This window comes from Lipotes vexillifer, unplaced genomic scaffold (genome assembly GCF_000442215.2).
Source record: "Lipotes vexillifer unplaced genomic scaffold, Lipotes_vexillifer_v1.1 scaffold58, whole genome shotgun sequence".
Taxonomy (NCBI): Eukaryota; Metazoa; Chordata; class Mammalia; order Artiodactyla; family Lipotidae; genus Lipotes; species Lipotes vexillifer.
The window spans coordinates 33,903-56,505 of NW_006781997.1; the positions used below are offsets into that span (position 1 = coordinate 33,903).

General features: G+C 39.2%; 2 protein-coding genes across 4 annotated transcripts in view; both read right to left on the bottom strand.

The window, feature by feature from the left end:
• Positions 1-248: 248 nt before the first annotated feature.
• SMPDL3A (sphingomyelin phosphodiesterase acid like 3A) lies at positions 249-17,734 on the bottom strand. 3 transcript variants are annotated; one of them, XM_007454896.1, is made up of 9 exons: positions 17,617-17,728; positions 16,129-16,131; positions 12,527-12,740; positions 11,479-11,623; positions 6,862-6,958; positions 5,918-6,087; positions 5,280-5,460; positions 3,370-3,494; positions 249-875 (listed from the first exon to the last, which is right to left on the bottom strand). In XM_007454896.1, exons 1-9 carry the CDS (start codon positions 17,726-17,728, stop codon positions 558-560), a joined length of 1,365 nt encoding a protein of 454 aa, XP_007454958.1. In that variant the 3' UTR covers positions 249-557. The 3 variants fall into 3 exon arrangements, with proteins under 3 accessions (XP_007454958.1, XP_007454957.1, XP_007454959.1); XM_007454895.1 differs by lacking the exon at positions 16,129-16,131; XM_007454897.1 differs by lacking the exons at positions 12,527-12,740; positions 16,129-16,131 and having other exon boundaries at positions 17,617-17,734.
• Positions 17,735-21,763: 4,029 nt separating this feature from the next.
• Positions 21,764-22,603, bottom strand: part of FABP7 (fatty acid binding protein 7) — a 4,411-nt gene continuing 3,571 nt past the window's right edge. Inside the window, exon 4 of the mRNA XM_007454898.1 lies at positions 21,764-22,137. Coding sequence (XP_007454960.1) covers positions 22,087-22,137 — 51 coding nt within the window. The 3' untranslated portion in view covers positions 21,764-22,086. The remainder of the gene's footprint in view (positions 22,138-22,603) is intronic.

The following is a 22,603-nucleotide window of genomic DNA, read 5'->3' on the forward strand; positions in this document are numbered from 1 at the left end:
TAGTACTAAAGAGGACTCCCCTTCACTCACAGAATGAAGACAGCTAGTGAGGTCATGTCCTGTGATGTTTCATAGACTCAGAGATGGCCCTAATGTGACCTTGGTGTTTTCCCAAGAGTATAGATAGTGCATAAACAGTGTCAACCTCATGACACTTAAAACTGTCTGAACCTCAGTTTACACATGAAGTTTCCAGAAGAATGAATTAAAAGACTGAAAATTATCATATTAAAAATAATTCATCATACTTAGGGAAAAGTAATTTGTCTTATTGTATAAATGACAATTTCAACAAGAGTATAAATTAGATGTAATTATATAAACTGGAAGATAGGGTATTTACATCCAAACATCATTCTAGTAATGGGCAGTTTAGATACATTTGACATAATAAAAATTTAGGATGTGAAAAATATCTACATTTTGGGCATCCTAAAAGAGCAAAGACAGGAATTCTTCCTGCCCACTCAGTAACAACGTTTTGCATAACAATTGCCACAAACTGATCTCAGAAACAGAGCAATGATACATTTTCTAAGAGTACAGACTGTGAAATACTATGGATTGTGCTTTATATAATATTGTTTGAGGCAATCTGTATAAGAAATAACATCAAGATTCATAATTGCACAAATCTGAAAGGCCTTACATTTCTCATCACAAATTACCCTACTGTCATAACTCACAAAGAAGTAATTATAGTATTTTATAAACTGTTTACTGTCTAAGATTGCAAATTGTTTAGCTAATTCATACAAACTTTTTGGCTGCAAATCTTCAATGTCATAGGCCTGCGTCAGGTTATACTCCAGCTTCCAATTAGATTTTCCCTTTAGATTAGCATCTGTCAGGTTCAAGTAATACTGTAGCATATCCTATAGTTAAAAAGAGTAACAAAGCCTGGTTCGTTTTTCGGCATATGGAGTACTGCATATCAAGAAGAGTTCTTATTAGGATTTATGTGACATTCTTAATTTAAAGTATAGTCATTTTAAGAAGTGTGCATTGCTTTTAAAGAAAAAGAGTCCTGATAGAAAAATCTATATATTTTTTCATTTAAAAAATAATGAGGGCTTCCCTGGTGGCAGAGTGGTTGAGAGTCCGCCTGCCGATGCAGGGGACACGGGTTTGTGCCCCGGTCTGGGAAGATCCCACATGCCGCAGAGCGGCTGGGCCCGTGAGCCATGGCCACTGAGCCTGCGCGTCCGGAGCCTGTGCTCCGCAACGAGAGGCCACAGCAGTGAGAGGCCCATGTACCGCAAAAAAAAAAAAAGAAAAAGAAAGAACATAATAGAAAATAATCCAACTATACAGAGGGATTTACAAAATAAAAAGCCTTTGATTCACACATGTCAGAAGTAACCACTGCTAACAGTTGTATATAAATCAGTCATATGAGGAGGTGGCTTGTACCAGCCCACAAATGCTGACTGTCAAATTTTTAGGCATCTTGCAAGTTAGTTGGTATCACTTTGGCAGCTTGAAATTGGCCATGATGGGAGTATTTATGCCATGGAAATTGGCAAACACTACAAATCAAAGCACTTTTCCCCCCACCTGGTGAACCAGCTGTTAAACATTTACCAGCACTCCAGTGTATGTGTGCTGTTCTAGACTTTATGTACAAAGAAATATAAGTATTTAGAATATATATACTTATTTTCTAACTTTTTGGCTTTTTCAAAAAATGAAATTAAACTATACAAACTGTTTTGCACTTTTAAAAATGATATAGTATTACATCAGGTACATCTTTCTATGTCAGTATACACACATACACACATGCACACACACATGTGTGTGTGTATCTGAGATTCAGATCCAAAAATAGGCAACTAATAGTTGTAAAAGAATTCCTTTGGGGACTTCCCTGGTGGAGCAGTGGTTAAGAATCCGCCTGCCAATGCAGGGGACACAGGTTCAAGCCCTGGTCCAGGAAAATCCCACATGCCATAGAGCAACTAAGCCTGTGCGCCACAACTACTGAGCCTGTGAGACACAACTACTGAGCCCACGTGCCACAACTACTAAAACCCATGCACCTAGAGACCGTGCTCCACAATAAGAGAAGCCAGCGCAATGAGAAGCCCCCACTTGCCGCAACTAGAGAGAGCCCACGTGCAGCAACAAAGACCCAACGCAGCCAAAAATAAATAAATTAATTAATTAATTTAAAAAATTCCTTTGGACTATTTTCTCAATTGTTTTATCTCCTCATTTAATTTAATGTTTATGGATTAAACCAGATTTTTTCTGCCCTATCTTTTCTTGTAAAAACATGCTCTAGGGATTAACAAGTCTATCTCCTACTAAATTTACCTAGGAGAAAAATACAGTCACATCAGTAGAGACTTTAACTGAGAAATTCTTTTCAAATTATATTTGTTGAAAGGGGCAGTACCCATAAGCTAAATGCCTGGCCTTATGAGGCTGAATTGATATATAGAGTCATGTACCAGCTCGAGAGCTTTTGTCTCAAAAGTTCCAACTCAATTTATTTTCTTTACAAAAAAAATTTTGCCAACATTTATTGAGTGCTTACTGTGAGCCAAGCATTTTTCCAAGTGCTTTAAGAATAGTTGTTCGGGCTTCACTGGTGGCGCAATGGTTGAGAATCTGCCTGCCAATGCAGGGGACACAGGTTCGAGCCCTGGTCTGGGAAGATCCTACATGCCGCGGAGCAACTAGGCCCGTGAGCCACAGCTACTGAGCCTGCGTGTCTGGAGCCTGTGCTCCACAACAAGAGAGGCCACAATAGTGAGAGGCCAGGGCACCAAGATGAAGAGTGGCCCCCGCTTGCCACAACTGAAGAAAGCCCTCGCACAGAAACGAAGACCCAACACAGCCATAAATAAATAAATAAATAAATAAATAAATAAATGAAAAGAATAGTTGTTCGTGTAGTCCTCACAGCAGCTCAGTGAAGTCAGTAATATTTTAATCCCAGTTTTAAGGGGAATAGACTAGGACACAGAGAAGTAGGGTAAAACCACTCATGAGACAGTATGGTTTCAGAGCCCACATTCTTCTTCATAGCTGTGTTCTGGAGAAGAGTAATTAATAACAAATATGTAGTAGTGAAAAGTTACAAATGTATGTAAGTCCACAAACAAGGCGCTACCCAGTGAAACCCTTATCTAAGTAAATGTGAAGACCTTAGAAGACAGAAACAGCTTCCCAGAGGCTAACCTCATAAACCCACACTTAGAAAGTGCTGACATTCCAAATATAAAAAAGAAGAAAAACATCCTGAGATTTCAACATAAAGTACAACTCACAATAGCTGCGCTGAAAACATTCAACTAAACTAATGAAAACTACAAAGATATGCATAAATATGGGGTCAATTCTAAAATTGTACCAACTTACCAGTAATTTATAATCACGAGGATCATATTGAAATAGTCTGACACCAGGATTGTTGGTCTGTTTTTCTAAAACACTCTTCACTGGAGTAACAGCAGGAGCCACAAACAAAGAATTTATCGGATTTCCTAGATAAAATATATGTACATAAACATATATTTTTTAATAATTGAGTTTAACTATATTAAAAATATGAACAAATTCCAGATTAAGAGGTTAACAGAAGTAACGGCCAAAAGATGTGTGATGCTTGATGGGTTCTGATCTGAAACAACACTAAAGAGACACTTTTGAGAAAATAGGGGAAGTTTTACTATGAAGAGATTAAAAGAATTATTGCTGATTTTGTTAGGTAAGTTAATGGTATTATTATTATGTAAGTTATCCATATACTTAGCAATGAATACAGAAGCATGTAGGGCTAAAATACATTTGATGTTTGAGATTTATGTTCAAATACTTCAGAAAAAAAAGAATAAAGAATCATAGATAAAATAAATGTGGCAGAATCTTGATAGATATTGAATATAAGTGATGGTACATGGGGGTTTGTCTTATAATTCTCTCTACCTATATATATATTTGAAATTTTTCATAATAAAACTATCCAACTTATTACAAGTACACAAACATAAAATATACAAAGCTAGTTTTTTTTGTACTCTACCTATAACAATATTCCAATAATTATATAATAAGAATTTGATTTAAGTGTCACCATGTTTTACACATATCTGCTATAACAGCAGTCCCCAACCATTTTGGCACCAGGGACCAGTTTTGTGGAAGGCAATTTTCCCATGGGTGGGGGGCTGGGTGATGCTTCAGGCGGTAATGGGAGCGATGGGGAGTGATGGGGAACAGCAGATGAAGCTTCACTCTGGGAGGCCCCGTTCCTAACAGGCTGCAGACAGCGGTCCGCAGCCCAGGGGTTAGGGACCCCTGTATTATAGAACTAAATTTCTGAGTAAAAAAGCTATCAAATGCTGAAAAATGGTCATTTTTACCAAGCCCACTCATTCTAGATGAAGAAGGTAAAGCATTTCAAAAATGTTCCCCAGGGCTTCCCTGGTGGCGCAGTGGTTGAGAGTCCACCTGCCGATGTAAGGGACACGGGTTCGTGCCCCTGTCCGGGAAGATCCCACATGCCGCGGAGCAGCTGGGCCCGTGAGCCATGGCCGCTGAGGCTGCGCGTCCGGAGCCTGTGCTCCGCAAGGGGAGAGGCCACAACAGTGAGAGGCCCACGTAACGCAAACAAAAAAACAAACAAACAAAAACGTTCCCCAATTACTGGGGGAAAAAAAAAACATATTGATTTTTCTCCTGGCTGACTACTAAAAAAATCAGAACTCTTATTTTGTTAACTCTCAGTTTTCTTGCCCTTATACAGAAGTTATCTTTAAAAATAGATAATCGTTGTCTTATTTAATGCTAGAGCTTCTTCTATTTTTTTTCTTTTATTGCTGAGCAGATGACAATGTCGATAAGCACTTAAAAGTAGGAGCTTAATTTATTTTAAACCAACAGTAAATTGTGCTTTGCTCTTTAAATTCTGAGAAGTAAATCTAGTCATATCAAAGGAAACGAGTCTAGCAGGTAAATAAAAAAGAGTGATTCTCTAAACTTGAGGACGTAAAAGAACATTTGAGTGAACTGAGGGTTTCAGAGGCTTTTGTGTCAACAGCAGTCAAATGATGACGGCCTTGTGGAGCTAAAAGGAAGAAACCCAGTGGCAGGACTAAATATGATTTGGACAGTTGCCATCACTCACAGAAGGTAACTGAGAAAAAGCAGGTACTGGCAGGTAGATTTAATAAAACTTTTAATTTACTGGATCAGTAAAAATTAATGGATATTCACTATTTTGCTCTAGCATCTTGGACTGAGGAGATGCAAATAGAATGTTATATTACCTTTTTTATCTGAAAGAACCATAATACTATCTCTGTGAGTGTGCCCATAAAATTGTCCTGCAATGATGTTACTGTATTTTCTAAAAATATCTATCAATTTCTCATTATAGTATTCTCTCATTGCCGTGATGCTCCTTGAATAAGGCAGGTACCCCACTGGAACATGAGCTATGATGTACACCTGGAGAAAGAAACACAAAGAGGACTGATGAGAATCTTTTCGCACATTTTTCACAACAAAATGATTTAGATACCCAAGATTGAAAGTATATTAATTAAATTTTAGAAAGCAAATATACCATTTCTCCTATTTATTTACCAAAAAAAGATGAAATTATGAAACTCTTAATGGCCCTATATTTGCACTTGTCTATTGGAACTACATGGTTTATGATATAAGGTAACTGTGACGTTGCTCAAAAATTTTTTTAAAATATCAACAGATGTCAATCAATCCCCAGAGCGTTAAAAGCAAAATAAAACAAGCAACAACAGCAGAGGCAAATCACAAAGTGTTTCATGTAAGAACATCTTTAAATTTTAATACTTTTACTAATACCTGACCCCACTCAAGTCTAATAAGTATACAAGTTTAACCCTCTGTTCATCCCATGATGATGTTGGTCTACGGCATCTACCTTCTCCTTATTTTGCTGAGAGATGTTCAGTGTATTTTCTAGCCATTCAAACTGATTTGCTGGGTCAGTCTTATTTAGGGTCACGATATTTGGGCCATAGTATAAGTTTGTGTTGAGACTGATGATCCTAAAGTTCATATTAGTTGAAACTTTCTGTGAATAAAAGCCACCTATAAAAACAAATTTGAAACACATTCTGGAATAATACACACACAGATACATATACACTGTGAAAGCAAAATCTTAATTAAGGTTTTCCATCCATTTAGGCAGGTTATACTTATTTCTTATTCTTTAGTTTGCACAGACATAGGCTGTCATTGGATAAGAATCAGATTTAACAAACATTTATTGAAAACCTACTATGTGTCAAGTCCAATGCTGCCGCCAGTTCCACAAATTGAGGTAACAACTGTTGTATCCAACATTCACATGAAAAGATAACTAAATGTTTTGGCACTAGGCAATGAGGTACTGAATTTTATAAAAGAAAGATTAATACATCAACTTCTACTTTTGTATGTTTGGGGAATTAAGATAAGAGATATTGTGAAATCTAAAATCCAAAGAATGGGAACACACATGGATCTTGCCAGAGAATACTGAGGAAGAAATGTCAGATAAACCAGGGCTGCTACAATCTCAGGTGAGATGAGGCTTAAAGGTATAACCCCACTCACACCTGTGAACCAGTGGTGACAGAACACCCTGCTCCCGTGGCACTTTCAGCCACTGGGACCCTGCCCCTGCTTTCTTCGCCCTGGGCCCACTCACCATCCATGCCACTCCCCGGCTTTCAAACATGATAAGGCCTCCAGAAAAACTGGGCACAGGGACTCTGCAGAATTGGCACACCCAAGGAAACATTAAAGGTCTAAGTCTAAACAACATGAACTGAGATAAAAAATAGAGATAAAATAGGGATGAGTAAATCTTTCACTTACCTTTCCTTAGAGTACTAATAGCTTCTTCATGCAGCCATGGCTTCCAGAGGCTTGCTACTGCATTGTACACCTTGCTGGTGAATACAGGCAGTTGATCCTGGCCACAAACAATATAATCCACCAGTGAAACTCTAAAGATATGTGGATGAATTAATTTAAATATCACTTGAGTGGTTACTACTATGTTAGGCATCTGGAGAGGCAGGAATACTAGATAGACTTAATTTTCAAGGATTTATAATTTAATTGGGGAGATGGAGGACAAAATGCAACCAATCATCTGTAAGACAATGTGCTAGGTACCATCACAAGGGTTCTGGGAATGGAAAAGCAAGAACAATCAAGTCTAGCCCAGAGAGTCAGCAGGGAGAGTGAAAAGAGCATTTGAACCAGAACTTGAATAATGATTTCATCAAGTTGACAAGAAAGGGGATCAAAGCAAAAATAATGGCCCAGACACCAACACAGTGCCATATACAGAAACAAGCCCTTGTTTCAGCGTGACTGGGGTATAGAATGGACGTGAGAATATGATTATAGAGACACTGAAGGCAGGTTTTAGCCTGAATATGTAGGACCTGGTGCAGCATGCCTAGGAGATGGATTTCAGAATTAAACAAAGTCCTCTGAAATGTTAATACTAGTATAAAGCTTTTTAACTTCTTGAATGAAGACTTATAACCACATGTTTTTGATTTTTTGTTTGTTTTATTGGAGTATATAGTTGCTTTACATTGTTGTGTTAGTTTCTGTTGTACAGCAAAGTGAATCAGTTGTACGTATACATATATCCTCTCTTATTTAGATTTCCTTCTCAATTCAGGTCACCACAGAGCACTGAGTAGAGTTCCCCGTGCTATAAGGGTGTGGTGAAAAGGGAACCCTCCTGCACTGCTGGTGGGAATGTAAACTGATACAACCACTATGGAAAACAGTATGGAGGCTCCTTTAAAAACTAAGAATAGAACTACCATGTAACTCAGCAATCCCACTACTGGGCATATACCCTGACAAAACCATAATTCAAAAACAGTCATGTACCACAATGTTCATCGCAGCACTATTTACAATAGCCAGGACATGGAACCAACCTAAGTGTCCATCGACAGATGAATAGGTAAAGAAGGTGTGGCACATATATACAATGGAATATTACTCAGCCATAAAAAGAAATGAAATTGAGTTATTTGTAGTGAGGTGGATGGACCTAGAGTCTGTCATACAGAGTGAAGTAAGTTAGAAAGAGAAAAACATGTTTTTGATTTGAAGTCTCTTTATGTCAGCCTAAATCATATCGTTCTGATTTTTTAAATAATATATGTATAATACATTATACCGTATTTTTATCATCCTATTTTATCATATTATAATAAAGTATCTTTATGGTGACATAAGCTCAGGGGAAGAAAAAAAACTTCCAAGAAAGTACATACTGAATAAAAACCCAGAAATCATTTGTGAAATTGGGTAATTATTCCTATTTTTCGTTTCAAAAAATTATGGTAAAAAACTGAAGCCATTTTCTTCACTCTCTTCATTTCCTTCTCTATATTGGTGACACAGACCTATTTCTTAAAGGAGTTTCCCTGTCATCAGTAATTAAAATTCTTAGTTTTTTTTTTTTTAAGATGACACCCAAGTCACATTAGTTCCTAATACATGTGCCTAATACATAATGAAAATACAAATATATTCAGGGCAAGTAATAAGCAAATGACTTCTTTTAACTGAAACTGATTATCCAAAGGATATTTTCAATTTGTGTCAGCGATCAGAGTCATCTGTCTGAAAATTACACAATGGCTTAGGCCAATCTAAATTCTGATTAAAAATTGGTAATTATCATCATCATTATCAAAAACCTAATATCTTAGCCATTTGTTTACATTGGGATGGATGCCAAGATACAGGTATGGTCATGTAGAATCAAAATTATATAAACATTGCTCTAGATTTTTCTGTCTATTTTAAGTATGAAAAACATGAGCACCAGAGAAGTTAAGTGATTTATCCAGGGAGAGCTGGTCAGTCCCAGAGCTGGGTCTAAATCCCAGGTCTTTCTACCATCACTCTTACATTCAGTTATCTATTGCACAATGGGAAGTGACCCACTCACCAGTTTGGTGGCACCAGCCTTGCCATTGTAGGAGTACCTGAGGACCCTGGCGCAGACTGCTTCCTTGTGTGGCAATGGGAAGAAATCCCTGGGCTGTCCACACAAATATCTACTTCTGATGTAGTGGGTGGGAATTTGCGTCTGTATTTGTATGTTTATGTAGCTATGTTTAAATACATGTTTATGGGGTTTTAGTGGAGAAATAACACATCCGATTTATTTGTTACTAACATTCACTGGAATTTGATCTCAGATATGAGAAGTTTCTAGGAGAATTTGTTGTAGGGCTTTCATGTTACATCTGACCTTCCTGAAACTGGGATGGAAGGATGGCAGTAGAATAATAGAAGGTTTTCAGATATAAGGTCATAAGCTAGGAAGAGAAAAAAATTAACTGTTTAAGGTATAAAGGCTGCCAGTTTATCCTAGCTGTACATATAATCGGATATATTTTAGAAGTTGGATAGCATCCATATCTTTGAATTATTATAAGATTTGGCTTTGCAAAAAGAAGGCAGAGATAAAAGTAAAATAAAACCAATCCTCAGGGGAGTTAGGAAACATGTGTCCCATGTGACGTTACTGCTTCATGCTACAAAACCACCACTTCACTTACTGAGGGCTTATTATGTGCCAGGTAGGAAGCTATGCCCTTTCCACATAGTGTCGCTAATTCTCCCCAAAGTAGGTATTATTGCTCTTGTTTACAAATGATCAGGGATAATTATGTGCATTATCCAAGTTGCTCAAGCTATTAGAAGCAGGACAGAACAGGTTTTTAACTTCCAGTGAATGTGACTCTAAACCCCACATGTTTTCTATTACAACAGTCTGCCTGTCACCTAAAGCATATAAAAACAATGTGTGTAACCTCTGATTCCTGGAGATTGCCCATTCCCAAGCCTCTGCCCTGTGTGGTCTAACATCTCAACAGTAACAAAAGCTGACCACTGGTTGAAAGGCCAACTCGCAAAGACTCACATATTGTTCATCTCAAGACAGGAGGCCGGGCTCAAGAAGTCACTTGAAACAAGCTCATCATAGAGTGCAACTTTTCAAAGTCACATTATTCATATTAATTAACTATTATAATCAAAACCTTCACTAAGCAGCCTTTTGACATGAGATGGAAAAGGTATGCTAAACCAAAAGAAAAATGTAGACAAAGAAAGGCATGAAAGTAAATATAATGTTTAGGAAATACTGATATGTTAGTCTGGCAAGAGTAAAGGATGTGTGAAAGGATGTTTGTTTAACTGAACACAAAAGATCCAGGATGTGGGCTCTCCCACTAAGTGACTGTGAGCACCGGAACAAGCAACTTAACATTTCTGGGCCTCAGTTTTCTCTTTTGTAAAATGAAGAGTTGATCTAGACAAGGGGTCAGCAAACTTTTTCTATGAAGGGTCAAAAAATAAATATTACTTTAGGCTTCTGGGCCACATAGTCAATGTGGCAACTATTCTACTCTGCTGTTACAGTACACAAGCAGCCACAGGCAAAACAGAAAGCACAGCCATGACTGTGTTCCAGCAAAACTTTATTTACAAAAACAAGTGTCAGACTGCATTCGGACCACAAGCCCTAGTTTGCCAAGCCCTGAACTAAACAACAATCTCTAAGATCTCTTGAAGCTGAACAAATCTAAGATTCTACACTGCTATAGCAGATCCCTGTAACCAGGGCTGCTATCCGATTGTTATGCACAGGCTGTTTAATAAACAGCCACCCTAATAGGTTGAAGCCTGGGCCGTATCAGGCATTAAAAATATTCTGAACATGCTCTCTGCCTTGAATCACATCTCGAACATGGACCTCCCTTCTTATGATGATTTGCTATGCTTTTGTTTTTAATCACAGTCCAGCTTAGATCAGAGTATGGGTAGCTTAGTAGGCCTAACAGAAATTCTGAAAAATGTAAACATTTGTCAACATTAACCGTTTTTGCTAACCTGAACATGGAAATTCAAATGAACAAAATTATTCAAAAGAAAGGAGAAACTGAGGAAGAATACAAAGGAAATCAAGAATTAATAACTCACAAACTAGGTAATTTGATTCCAAAATCTCACTACGGATATAACTTTTTTTTTTTTTTTTGCAGTACGCGGGCCTCTCACTGTTGTGGCATCTCCTGTTGTGGAGCACAGGCTCCGGACGCGCAGGCTCAGCAGCCACGGCTCACGGGCCCAGCCGCTCCGCGGCACGTGGGATCCCTCCCGGGCCGGGGCACGAACCCGTGTCCCCTGCATCGGCAGGCAGACTCTCAACCACTGCGCCACCAGGGAAGCCCTGGATATAACTTTTTATGAACTATTAGGAGTCCCTTTCAAGTCCCCAAAGCACTTGTCTTGCCTTCCTCGATGGTTAGCATTAAGATCAAACTCCACATCCATGAGCGCCCCTCCCATGCCCTATCATCAGCTAGTTATCAGCATAATTTTGACACTACTGATGGAAAAAATCCTTTAAGCATTTCTAGAAGTTGTGGTCAAATTTACCTGTGGCCAATAGTCATGATTACCCAGTGCAGGGAAAATCTGGAGATTTGGAAAGAGACTCTGGACTGTGGTTGTCATATTAGCAATCATATTTATGACCGTGTCTGTTGAGAGTTCACGCACTGGAACATGAGGTGGGCTATCCCTGAAAAGGAGACAGAATCACAGAGAACAAAATTAGTTTCTATAAAAAGTCACTAGACTCCTGTGTAATGCCTTGCTGTATTGTGATTATCAAATTCCACTATAAATCAACAGATGATAAAGAGTTGATAAACTACTCTTCATTTACCTTTGTCCCACAGGGAAGCCTATAAAAAAGAAAATTTGTGAAATACAAAAGATAAACTGGAAATCTCAGTCTATTTCACTGCCTGACTGAAGATTTATAAGAGGCAAAAATTTTTAGCAATTAAAAGCACAGATTCCAGGGCCAAAAGTTCCATGTTTGCCATTTATTAGTTGTGTGCACTTGGGCAAGTTACTTAGATACTCAGTGCCTTCATTTCCTTATCTGTAAGATGGGAATAATAATATCCATTGTGAAGATTAAATGAGTTACAATGTATAAATTAAAACAGTGCCATGGTCATTATTTCAGGTCCAGGAAATATTAGGCCTCTTCACTCTGTCATGATGGATGGAATTTGTTAATTACACCACCAGAAGATGATGTTTGCAAAATCGCTATCACAGGTTAACTCCCATTGTTGCCTTTTGTTTTTGGATTATTTAATCAAGACCTATTATCACATTAATAAACACCTCAAGACACTGACACAAATATGCTGTTTATGGATTCATCTCTTAGTTAACATGGACATATTTCTAGAGCCTGTATTCTAAACAAACAAAAAAAGAAACAAAACTGGGTCTTTTAAAGTTTTCCTTATCCCTAACAATGTTGATTAATTTGATCTAGTATTTTTTTAAACCCCAAGAATTCTTAAAACGTAATATATATTCTTATGAAATTCGGCATTCTAATGAAGCTTAGGACACTGTAGATACATACTGAGTAACTAAGGGTATTTATATAATCACTCACCCTGTCCATATCATAAAAGATGCTTCCTGTCCTGAATTTTTAATAAAATCAAATGCTGACAAAATGAGGTGATAAGGAGAATCACATAGAACATCTCCAAAAGGGCCAGGATTGGAGGCATTTGCACCTTTCGAGGAAGCGCACACTTTTGTGTGGTCATCTGTGATGTGGTAAGTAGGGTCTAAGTGTAAGTCAGTCACGTGCCAAAACTGTCCTGGTGATGAGAAAATAAATGCTGTTAAATCTACTTCTCTTTTGGAATTCCCATACCAATATTTACAGCAAGACGAGACAGTTCCTCCACCCTGTGATAGAGGAAAGCCTTAGTCATTTAAATATTCATATGTCCTGAAGTTAAATACACTCCCTGTCAGAAATAAGGATTCTAAAGACAATAGGAAGGTTTTACTAGAATTTACTATTTACACACATCAGAACTGATGAAGTCCCACAAAGCATGACTACTTAATAAACATAAGTTTGCATAAGTTTGTATAGTGATATATATGGAGACAACCTTCTGGGAAGTCAATAATAATCCCATATTGTATCTTAATAGCACGTCTCCTTCCTTGTAGAATTTAAGGTTTTAGAATTTATTTATTTTCTTCTTGTAGAAAAATGGACAAAAAATATGATGTGTTTTGTTAGGGTCACACAGTGAATAGATTGCAGAACTTGTAACTAATAAATCTCACTCCCAATTTCTTGTAAAACCTTGCCTCTCAACATTAATGGAAAAAAGAGTCTTCAGTTTAGCTTTCAGCCAAAAATAGCCACTGCCAGAGGTTCTTAAAAGCTATTTAACAGAGGAACATCTTCTATCATACACTTGTATAAGATGTTTATAATATTAAGGGAAGCATTTGTTAAAGAAGATGCTTCCACTGAGTTTTCAGGGAGAAGCCCAAGACCCACTTGATAGCACCCCTGATTGGAAATCATCTTGAGAAAGATTCTTTCATTGAAGGAAACACAGGTTAATCATAGTAGTATCTCTCTTTATTAAGTATTTACTATGTGCCAGACATTGTGATAAGCAATTTAAATATACTGTGTCATTTCAATCTCAAAACTACTCTGTGAAGTAGGAATCACTGTTCTCATTTTAGAGTTGAGAAATTAATGCTGGATCAGTTAGAAAATTTGCTCTAGTATATACAGCTTAATAAATGGCATAGACAAAATCTGACCCCTCATTTTGAAGGGCCCTCAAGTTTGCTTATACTTAATTCACATATATCTTCAGTGATTTTGCTGCCTTCTCATATGCAACCAATAAATATTAATATTGAGACTTTTTCACACTTTGAATTTGGAGCTCACTCTGATTAGGACTAATTTACAATAGGAAACATCAGAAGTGACATAGCAGCAGTACTACACCAGAAGCATGGAGCAAATAAGTAGAATGCAAACTTTTATCTATACAAATGATAAAAGCTAAGTATGATAAAAGCTAAGTATGCACCTGAGCAAACACTTGAATAAAACCCAAAGCTGGATAATAAAGTAGAAAATTGAAAGCAGTTAACTTAAGGTGGAAAAGGTATACTATACTTAGGATGTTATTTCTTTGCAAAGTTGTTGTAATTTTATAACACATTTAAGTTCACGGCTAAGAAGTGGTAGACAAAAGATCCAGAACAAAGTACTCATTAAATAGTCTTTATGGTCAATTACTTGGTATTCAGCCCCCATTTGAAAACATTTGCCAAGAGTTATTTTCTTCCATAATGCAGAAAGTACTCCGACTCTTTTTCCAGCTTGGACATACTTTACCCAGCACATAAAGTGGTTTGGCAGATAGCTCAGAATCATCCTGGTGGCTGCCCTTCCTTGGGGTATAAATATATACTGCATCTCTATTTTACGTAAATATGTACATTATTATTCATAGAATGTTAAGGTATGTAGTAAACTACACACAGAACAGCACAGTGTTATGGTTAAGGATGGGGGCTCTGGAATCAGACCACCTTACTTCAAATCCGAGCTATTCTTCCTAATCTAGTTGTATGCTCTTGGCCTGTTTCATCTGTAAAATGGGAATAATATTATTGTCTACTGAATGAGGGTTAAGTGACTTAGTAGCAGAAAGAGTCTGGCATCTGGTAAGCTCAACATTAGTTGTATTGTTATTCATTTGTAATATCAAGTTTGCATCTGAGATTGAATTTCCTCATTTCCAAGTAATAGCTGAAATGTATTGAGTACTTACTGTAAGTTTAATACTGCTTCTTATGCTTTACGTGTATTGACTGACCATTATTTCCATTTTACAGGTAAGGAACTGCAGCACTCAGAAATTAAGCACAAGTCACGTATGTCATATGCAGCAGAACCAAGACAGCAATTCAGGAAATCTGACTCCAGAGTCCACACGGCTCTTAACCACTGCACACAGTACCTCTCTGTGCGTGCTCACATTCAAATGTCCTTCCAGAAAAAGGAAGTCCTTCCGTCTCACTTGTCTCATGTAAGATAGATAACAGCTACACCTATAGGGGATACTGTGACAAGTAAGGGACATGAAATTATTAATATATTAAACTTTGTAAAACAAAACTGGAAACGCATTAAGGACACATTCCTCTGATGTAACCTATTACCTGGATTTATATATCCCCAGCATCTAGAATACGTCTGACCTATAGTAGGTCCTCAACAAACATTCTTTAATTAGGCACAGGCAGATTCAGAATTTCCTCAATATCACATGGTGACTCAGTAATGAAAGCTGAAATGGAACCAGTCTCTCCAGACTTGCAGTCTAGCGCCCTTTCCACTACATTGGATTTCTAGACAGATAAGTGAGGAATAATTATTTAGGTGCACTGAAGGGTGTCTTTAAATAGAAGCCAAGAATGGAGCCCTGACAGGTTCTTAACCTGGGACTTATGAATAATGAACCTCTGGAGGCCTCACCTCCCACCTCTAATGAAATTTATACAAAATACTGTGTGTGTGTGTGTGTGTGTGTGTGTGTGTGTGTGTGTGTGTGTCCAAGGCCAGAGACCTGGCCTGTGGCAGAGCCCACACTTCAATTGATTCTCTGGTTCGCAGTCCAGTGTTCTTTTCACTACACAACAATTGCTTTCTTGTTCTGCAGATAATCTTTAAAAAGATTCCCACATATGTATATGTGTATATGTGTGTGTGTTATAAACATATCTGGATAAATGCTCAAAACAATCTTATCTTACCTTTGGGATAATGTATCCCAAAGAAGCTAGTATATCATAATTCAGATGTTTGGACATATGGTTGTTGTTTAAAATAGGTGTTTTTGTTTATTTCTTTATAATGTCAGTTCCTACCAAATACTCCATCAGGTCCTGACTTACTAAATCTAAAAAATTGTGGCAAAACGCAACCAGGTGAAGTCTCCCTGGGCTATTGTCCTCTGACCACTGGGACTTGACAGGACAGAAAGCTGAGACCGGGAATTTGCGCGCGCGCACACACACACACACACACACACACACACACACACACACACACCACGGTGTAAAGAAGTCCTAGCATTTGGGGTGGGAAGAGGGGGAGAGGGAACGTCACATCAAGGGGAAAGCATATAAATTAATATATCCAATGTGAACCTGCTGAATGGACACTTCAGCAGGTCTTTGAACATTGGTTCCCCCTCTCCTTCTCTCTTCCCCAGGTGTAGCTTCCCTACAGAAACAGGGCCGTGTGAAGTGGAGACTCACTAGACTCCAGAAAGCTGTCATTGAGGCCTTCAGCAATCAGATCCTTAAAATCAAAAGGTGCATTTGCCATGGGTTGGCCTCCTGCATTCTAGGACATTTTATCTCAAAATCCTAAACAGCCACATAATGAAAGAAAAACAGCTTTAATGAAAGCAGAAGCCAGCAGCATGCATAAGTATTTGAGGACAATTTCTTGTTACCACTGACAGCTGGGAAACCAGATTGACAGTTCTTGCTTTCAACTGCCTGACAGCTGAGTCATGAGGACTCGGCTCTGGAACAAACAGGAGGCATTTTTTGCCCAGAGCATTTCCGAAATCATGTGAGAGTCAAGTGATAGAGAAGAGAGGAGGTTTCAGAGCCAAGTACTAAGCTGTTTCAGAGACAGCTATGCCCAAACCACAGAACACAACTCCACCCATCCCATTTCGCCCTCTCTAGATAACAAAGCAATTATGTTTAAAGTTGAGTCAGGGAGGTGAGGGTGGGCACCTTGACCTTTAACACTGAAGGCTCAGGTGGCATCACAAAATCTCTCATCCAACGTTTATCCATTCTGGACCAGTGGTTCTCAGACTCTAGCATCTAACACAATTACCTGGACGGTTTGTTAAACAGATCGTTGGGGCTCAATTCTCCGAGAGTTTCGGATTTGGCAGGTCCGGGGTGACGCTAAAAACTTGCATTTTTAACGCGTTTAAGCGATGCTGGTGCTACTGGTGCCAGACCCCACTTTGAGAACCACTTCTGTACAGGCGCTGGGCTAAGCGTTGGGAATGAATTAACATCGGCCCTGCCGGCGGGGACCCCAGGGGTGTCCAGGTAAAGTGAAGGCCCCGCGCGTTCTAACGTAGACTAACGAGCGCGGAGCGCCAGGGCTGTAACCGCGCTGAGGTTGGAGGAGTGGGAAGCAAAGGCCACCAAATCTGACGCGCAGGACAGAAGAAACTCAGTCCCACTGAAATTTACGCTGCTGAGAAGCTGAAACCCCGCAGCTCCCCCTCCGCTCTGGGCAGATTCGGGGCCTCTGGAAATGCGGGACACCCAGCCCCCAGCTTCTTTTTTCCTTGAGACACCCAGTTTTTCCTTCCTTTCCCCCGGGCACAAAACACACCTGGAGACGCAAAGCGAAAACAACTGCTCGGGAGGAGCAGCGGCCCCCACTGTCCGCCGCCAGTCCCGGCCTCCCCGCCGAGCCGAGCTGGCGCTCGTGTCCTTCCGTCGCCCTCGCCCTCCCCGTGCCCCGAAGGGGGAGTCGCAGCCCAGAGCCTTGGCCGGGGCCACTGCTGCCCACACGCACTTTTCTCGGCTTTGCGCAGGCGCTCTGGCCGCCGCTCCTGGGCAGCTCCCAGCAGGAAAAGGGTACAGACGACTCACCCACCGCCGGACTGGGACTCGGGCCGCCAGCGGGAGCCAGAGGCAGTCCGAGGCCGCGGCGGCAGTGCCAGGCAGCCAGCAGGCAGCAGACGAGCGCACCCAGCAGCGCCATCGCGGGTCGCGGCCACGGGCCTGGGAGACCTATTACAGTCCCGGGGCTCCACACGACAGTCGGGCCCGGGGCTGGGGAGGAGGAAGACCTCTGCTGGGGTTGACGCCCAGTGGTCACGTGAGAGGGAAGAGTCCTTAACGAGTAGGTTCGGTTGACCTTCAACAGCTGTCTAGCAATAATCCGGCTTTTCCCGTTGCTGTTTGTGTCTCAACGTCAGTAACTGGCCTGGGAAGGAATGTGCTTGGAGCAACCCCTCGCAGATCATCTTCCCTAAGTGCCACCTGACCCTGAGCGCATGGGACTTCTCTGCAGAAGTGATGCAGAGAACCTCGAAATGTCTCGATTTGAACTAGGTCAGCAGAGATTTGGGATACAGTGGATCTGACTGTGGTCCCTCGACCAGCAGTGTCAGCACTACCTGGGAAGTCTAGTTAGAAGAGAAAATTCCCAGGCCGGACAGGGACCTACTGAGTCACAAACTCTGAGGGTGAATGAAGCCTAGTCGTTTGTGTGTACAAGTCCTCTACGTGACGCTAAAGTGATGGTGATGTTTGAGAACCACTGCTCAGAAACACTAGGTTTCAGTTTTTTATTCGTTTGGCTTTTTTTCTTTGTTTTTGAAACTGAGAACAATGTCTCAGAACCATATTCTATGCATTCCAGAGATATACAAAAATCATAGAACTGGTTGATTTTACTCTTCAAGGAATTTTTGAAGATACTCAGTCTGACAAAGGAGCCAAGATCCCCAAACTTCGTTGGGTTCTGTGGTCCTTCTGTTACCATTTATGAGGATGCTGACTTCTTTAAGATAAGGGAACATGTAGTTTAAATTTGTAGGGCGTGGAATTCCTCTGAAGAAGAAAAAACCCTCCAGAATTACTAAGCTCATAAAAGATGTTGTAAAGCGTATTTGTTTCCCAACAGAGAAAACCTTATTTTGTATGCTGTGTAATTTAACGGGAAAGTGTCTCATGAAACGGGCTTTGAAATAGGAGTTAGGGTGCCTCCATTTTCTGCTTCATATGCTGCCTGGGCTGTTCAAGTTCTGCTTCAGCTTTAGGAAGAATCAAAAGCCTTTGGAGAACCAAAGTGCTTTCCTATTGTGGAAAAAATTGTCCTTGGAGTTTCTCAGTCCACAACCTCAAGAGTGTGGAGGAAAATGGAGCAAGATTTTTTAAAAAAAGGAAAATGGATGCGAGAGAACAACCTTAAGGACAGCAAAATAACTTGCATGTTTCTAGGACAAGCATTTTGAAAGATAGAAAAAGGATTTTTTAAAATTGTAAAAATAGCGATTCTCACTCTTCTTTTGCCAATTTTCAATCAGCTTTCCTGGAAGTAAATTGGTTGTGAAATAATTCTTCTTAAGTAAGCATAAAATATGGCGTACACATTTTGAAACCTAAGAAATGCTTGCAGTTTTAAAAAGGCAATATATTGAGTTAATGGGTAGAAACACTATTCTCCCTTTGACTCCCTCTGCTTTCTTTTGTTTTCCTTTATACCCTCTCTCTGAGGAGCACAGAGCCACAGTGCCTTACCATCTCTGGGTGTATACCTCACACCTGGGCATGTATTTGTAGGTCCCCATGTTCCAGGTGTAGGTGAAATTTGTTGTGAGCATGTATATCTGGGTGAGAGACTGCACCAGTGACAAAGTGGTTCATGACTAGATTTCACAAGACAACCTTTAGCATAGTTAATATCTGAGATCTTGGAACTTCAGAGGTGTTCTTCCAGGGCCAGTTGGTCAAATTGCCTTTGGGCTTAGTAGTTTTTCCTTTTCAAATGCATTGAAAAATTTTTAAAGAGGCAAACCAGAAAAGTTAGTACCTTGGCAGGTTACTATATGAGATAGAATATAGCTTGAAGGAAAATGATTTGTAACTACCTTGTAAACATTTAGGAAGTAAATATCCTTGTTATTTATCTTCCTAGAAAACTGCATTTGATCTACTGCTGCAACTCTTGAGCTTTTAACCCAGTGTAACTTTGCTTCCCACTAGGCCATCCCAAAACTTTTCCATTTTTCAGACAGTTGTTATGGAAATGAATGCCAGGATGTTATTTGACCTAATTATAATGAGACGAAGCTAAATCCCTATCCTTGCCCTTGTATCTTTAAGAATAGAGAGGCCAGAAGCCATGCTTCTATCAGAGCATAGGCTGAAATCACCAAGAAAAGCAGTCTTCCTCCAGCAGAGATGAAGGTTTTCAGAGCTATTGGAGCAAACACCCTCTCTATGTTCTGTTTCATGCTTTTAAAGACAAAGGTAGACTCTAGTTTTAGTAATGGTAACCTGAGCTAGACCATCATATCCTGACATTCAGTAATAATTGTACATTCACGTGTTAAATCCTATAGCTGCACTTTAGATTTTTTCTACTCTTTACTACAGTAGTTAAAAGTAATACAATAGTCAGGTAATAGTATCATTGTGTTGAACTGTGTAAGTTAAGGGAAGTTTCCTCAAACTTCTATCTGTAAGTTAATTGGACCTTGAATTAACTTATAGAAACTTACTGAAAATATTGGGTTGATTAAAAATGAATACTCAATGTTTGTCCTGAAAAATATGTACCCTTTCCCTGCCCCACGCACCAAACTTCACAGAGGCTAACAGGAAAGTTTTCCTAAGGAGTAATTCAGGGAAAATAAAATCTTACATTTTTGTTTCAGAAGAAAATTTAGCTGAAATATTAATTTTTGAGAGGAAATAAGTGGGAAGATTGCAAGGTTTGCAGTTCTCAGTATTATTCACTAGTCAAGAGAACTTGGACATGTTAATTGAATCTTCAGTTTCCTCATCGGTAAAGTAAAAATAATATCTGCCTTACCTGCTTCACATTGTGGGTTTGAAAACATGTACAAAAATCGTCTTATAAACAGTGAAATACGAAATAATATTTGTACATTACAAATGCAAATCTTAGCCAGTCATAAACAGATATTTACTTTCCTTTGGTCAACTCAGTTCCACCAACCTCGCACACCCCTGCTTCCCCACCACCACACACACACTGGCACACACACACACAATGCCCTCTGCACACTCCATTTTATCCGTTTTAGCACTTATAGACTTTGTTCAGCTCAGTGTACTTGTCTGGAGATACATCTTTATAGTGTTAGCACAAGTTCGTGTGCCCAGTGCACAGTGAGGCCAAACAAACTGAAACGTCAGAGTCTGGAGCAGAGAAAGGTTTATTGCAGGGCCATGCGAGGAGACAGGTGGCTTCTGCCCTAAAAGCCCTGCGCTCCCCAAAGTGTTTGGCCTAGCATTTTTAAAAGCCAGGTTAGGGAGGTGGGGTCACAGGGTATGTGATCAGCTCATGCACAATTCTCTGACTCACTGATGGTGAGGTAACAGGGTTGTGTCACAAGGGTTCACATTATCAGTCCTTAGGCTCCAGGAGGCCTGGGGGCTATGTGCTCATGGTCATCAAGTAGTTAACATCTTCCATTTGGTGGGGGGGGTTTCACATCTGGAAAACAACTCAGGAAATGTGCATCAAATACTGTTATCCGGGTACTTCAGAGAGGAGCTAAAGCAGAGGATATGGAGGAAGGCCTGTCCCAGGAAGGCCCCATAGGGTCCTACTCGGTTACAATAGTCTAGGATAAAACTCACTCCCTGGTCCTATTTACCTTTCAATAGGAAGCTTGAATTACATGACATTTTGATTATATGAGATTTTGATTATATTTACTCTTTAATAAGACATTTTCATGTATATCAGCTTGCTTCTTCAGACTGCCTGTTTCTAGTAGCAAGAGGTCATTCGTGCAGCCCAGCCCACCGTAACAAAGCCCGTTTGGATCCTGGCCATCCCAAATTCTCTACAGAAGTACCAATCCAAAATTTTTCCACGTTTTCCTGGGCTTCTGCTTATTTTTTAAATTAGTATTTTAAACAAAGTGCTAACTTCCCCAGCCTGACTTTATGCCATAAATAAAGGCTATTTTATTTAAAACTCTCTAATATACAGTTCCCAGCCAGATTAGTGATATTAACAACAACAACAAATTTCTCATGGGTGTAAGATTTTTATTCCAATTTGATTTGCATTCCATTGGAAATTATAGAATGTATTCCCTTCTTTATTTTTAAAAAAAAAGTAGTTTACAATTTTAATAGGAATTATAAAATGTGATAAATCTGCAGATCAAAAATGGCTTTGATTGCTTGCAGTAACAAGTCTTTAAAACAAGTTTTGAAGTCATCATTTTCCACCTCCACACCAAGGATAACCTTCTAATTAGTGATCAGCCATGCTGTAACAACAGTAGAGCACTGAGACTTGGGTAAACAGAAAGATTGTAGAACTTCTCCAGCCCCAGATCAGGATGTTTTCTATGCCTTCTCATAGTGGCGAATGGCAACCACATCACCAAAAGTAAGAGTCTGAAAGATTCAAAAGATAACCAAACCTTTTTACACAGGTACATCGGTAGCTGGAAATTTTAAAGATTATCATATTATGTTATTTTAAAGATTATCATATATATGATTTAAGTATTATACAAAAGAATAATAGCATTTACAAACATTAAATGTTGCATAAGTCTTCATTTTTTGAAAAGAAACCGTTATATTTATCTTGTGAATGACATGTATACACAGTTCATGTCTCTAAAAGAAATATGAGGCAAAAACTGAGATTATCTAGATTCAGATCAAAAGAATTCCTTTTGCCTTAAATTATCAGGGTAATTGGAGCAGATTAGCTATCTGCTTTAAAAAGTGTATAAAATTTATAGTAGGTTTTCATAATACTGTACAATTCATGACCTAGATAAATTTTGAAGTTTTTTTAAAACTCAAATTATTTGGACAAATCGTATTTGCAATGATTTGTTCCACAATCAGC

Excerpts from the sequence above, each read along its gene's own strand:
- SMPDL3A (XM_007454896.1), bottom strand. The coding sequence starts at position 17,728 with ATGGCGCTGCTGGGTGCGCTCGTCTGCTGCCTGCTGGCTGCCTGGCAC. Across the intron at positions 6,088-6,861 it reads TATTAGTACTCTAAGGAAAG|GTGGCTTTTATTCACAGAAA; the intron begins GTAAGTGAAAGA and ends TTGTTTTTATAG. Across the intron at positions 876-3,369 it reads CTCGTGATTATAAATTACTG|GATATGCTACAGTATTACTT; the intron begins GTAAGTTGGTAC and ends TTTTAACTATAG.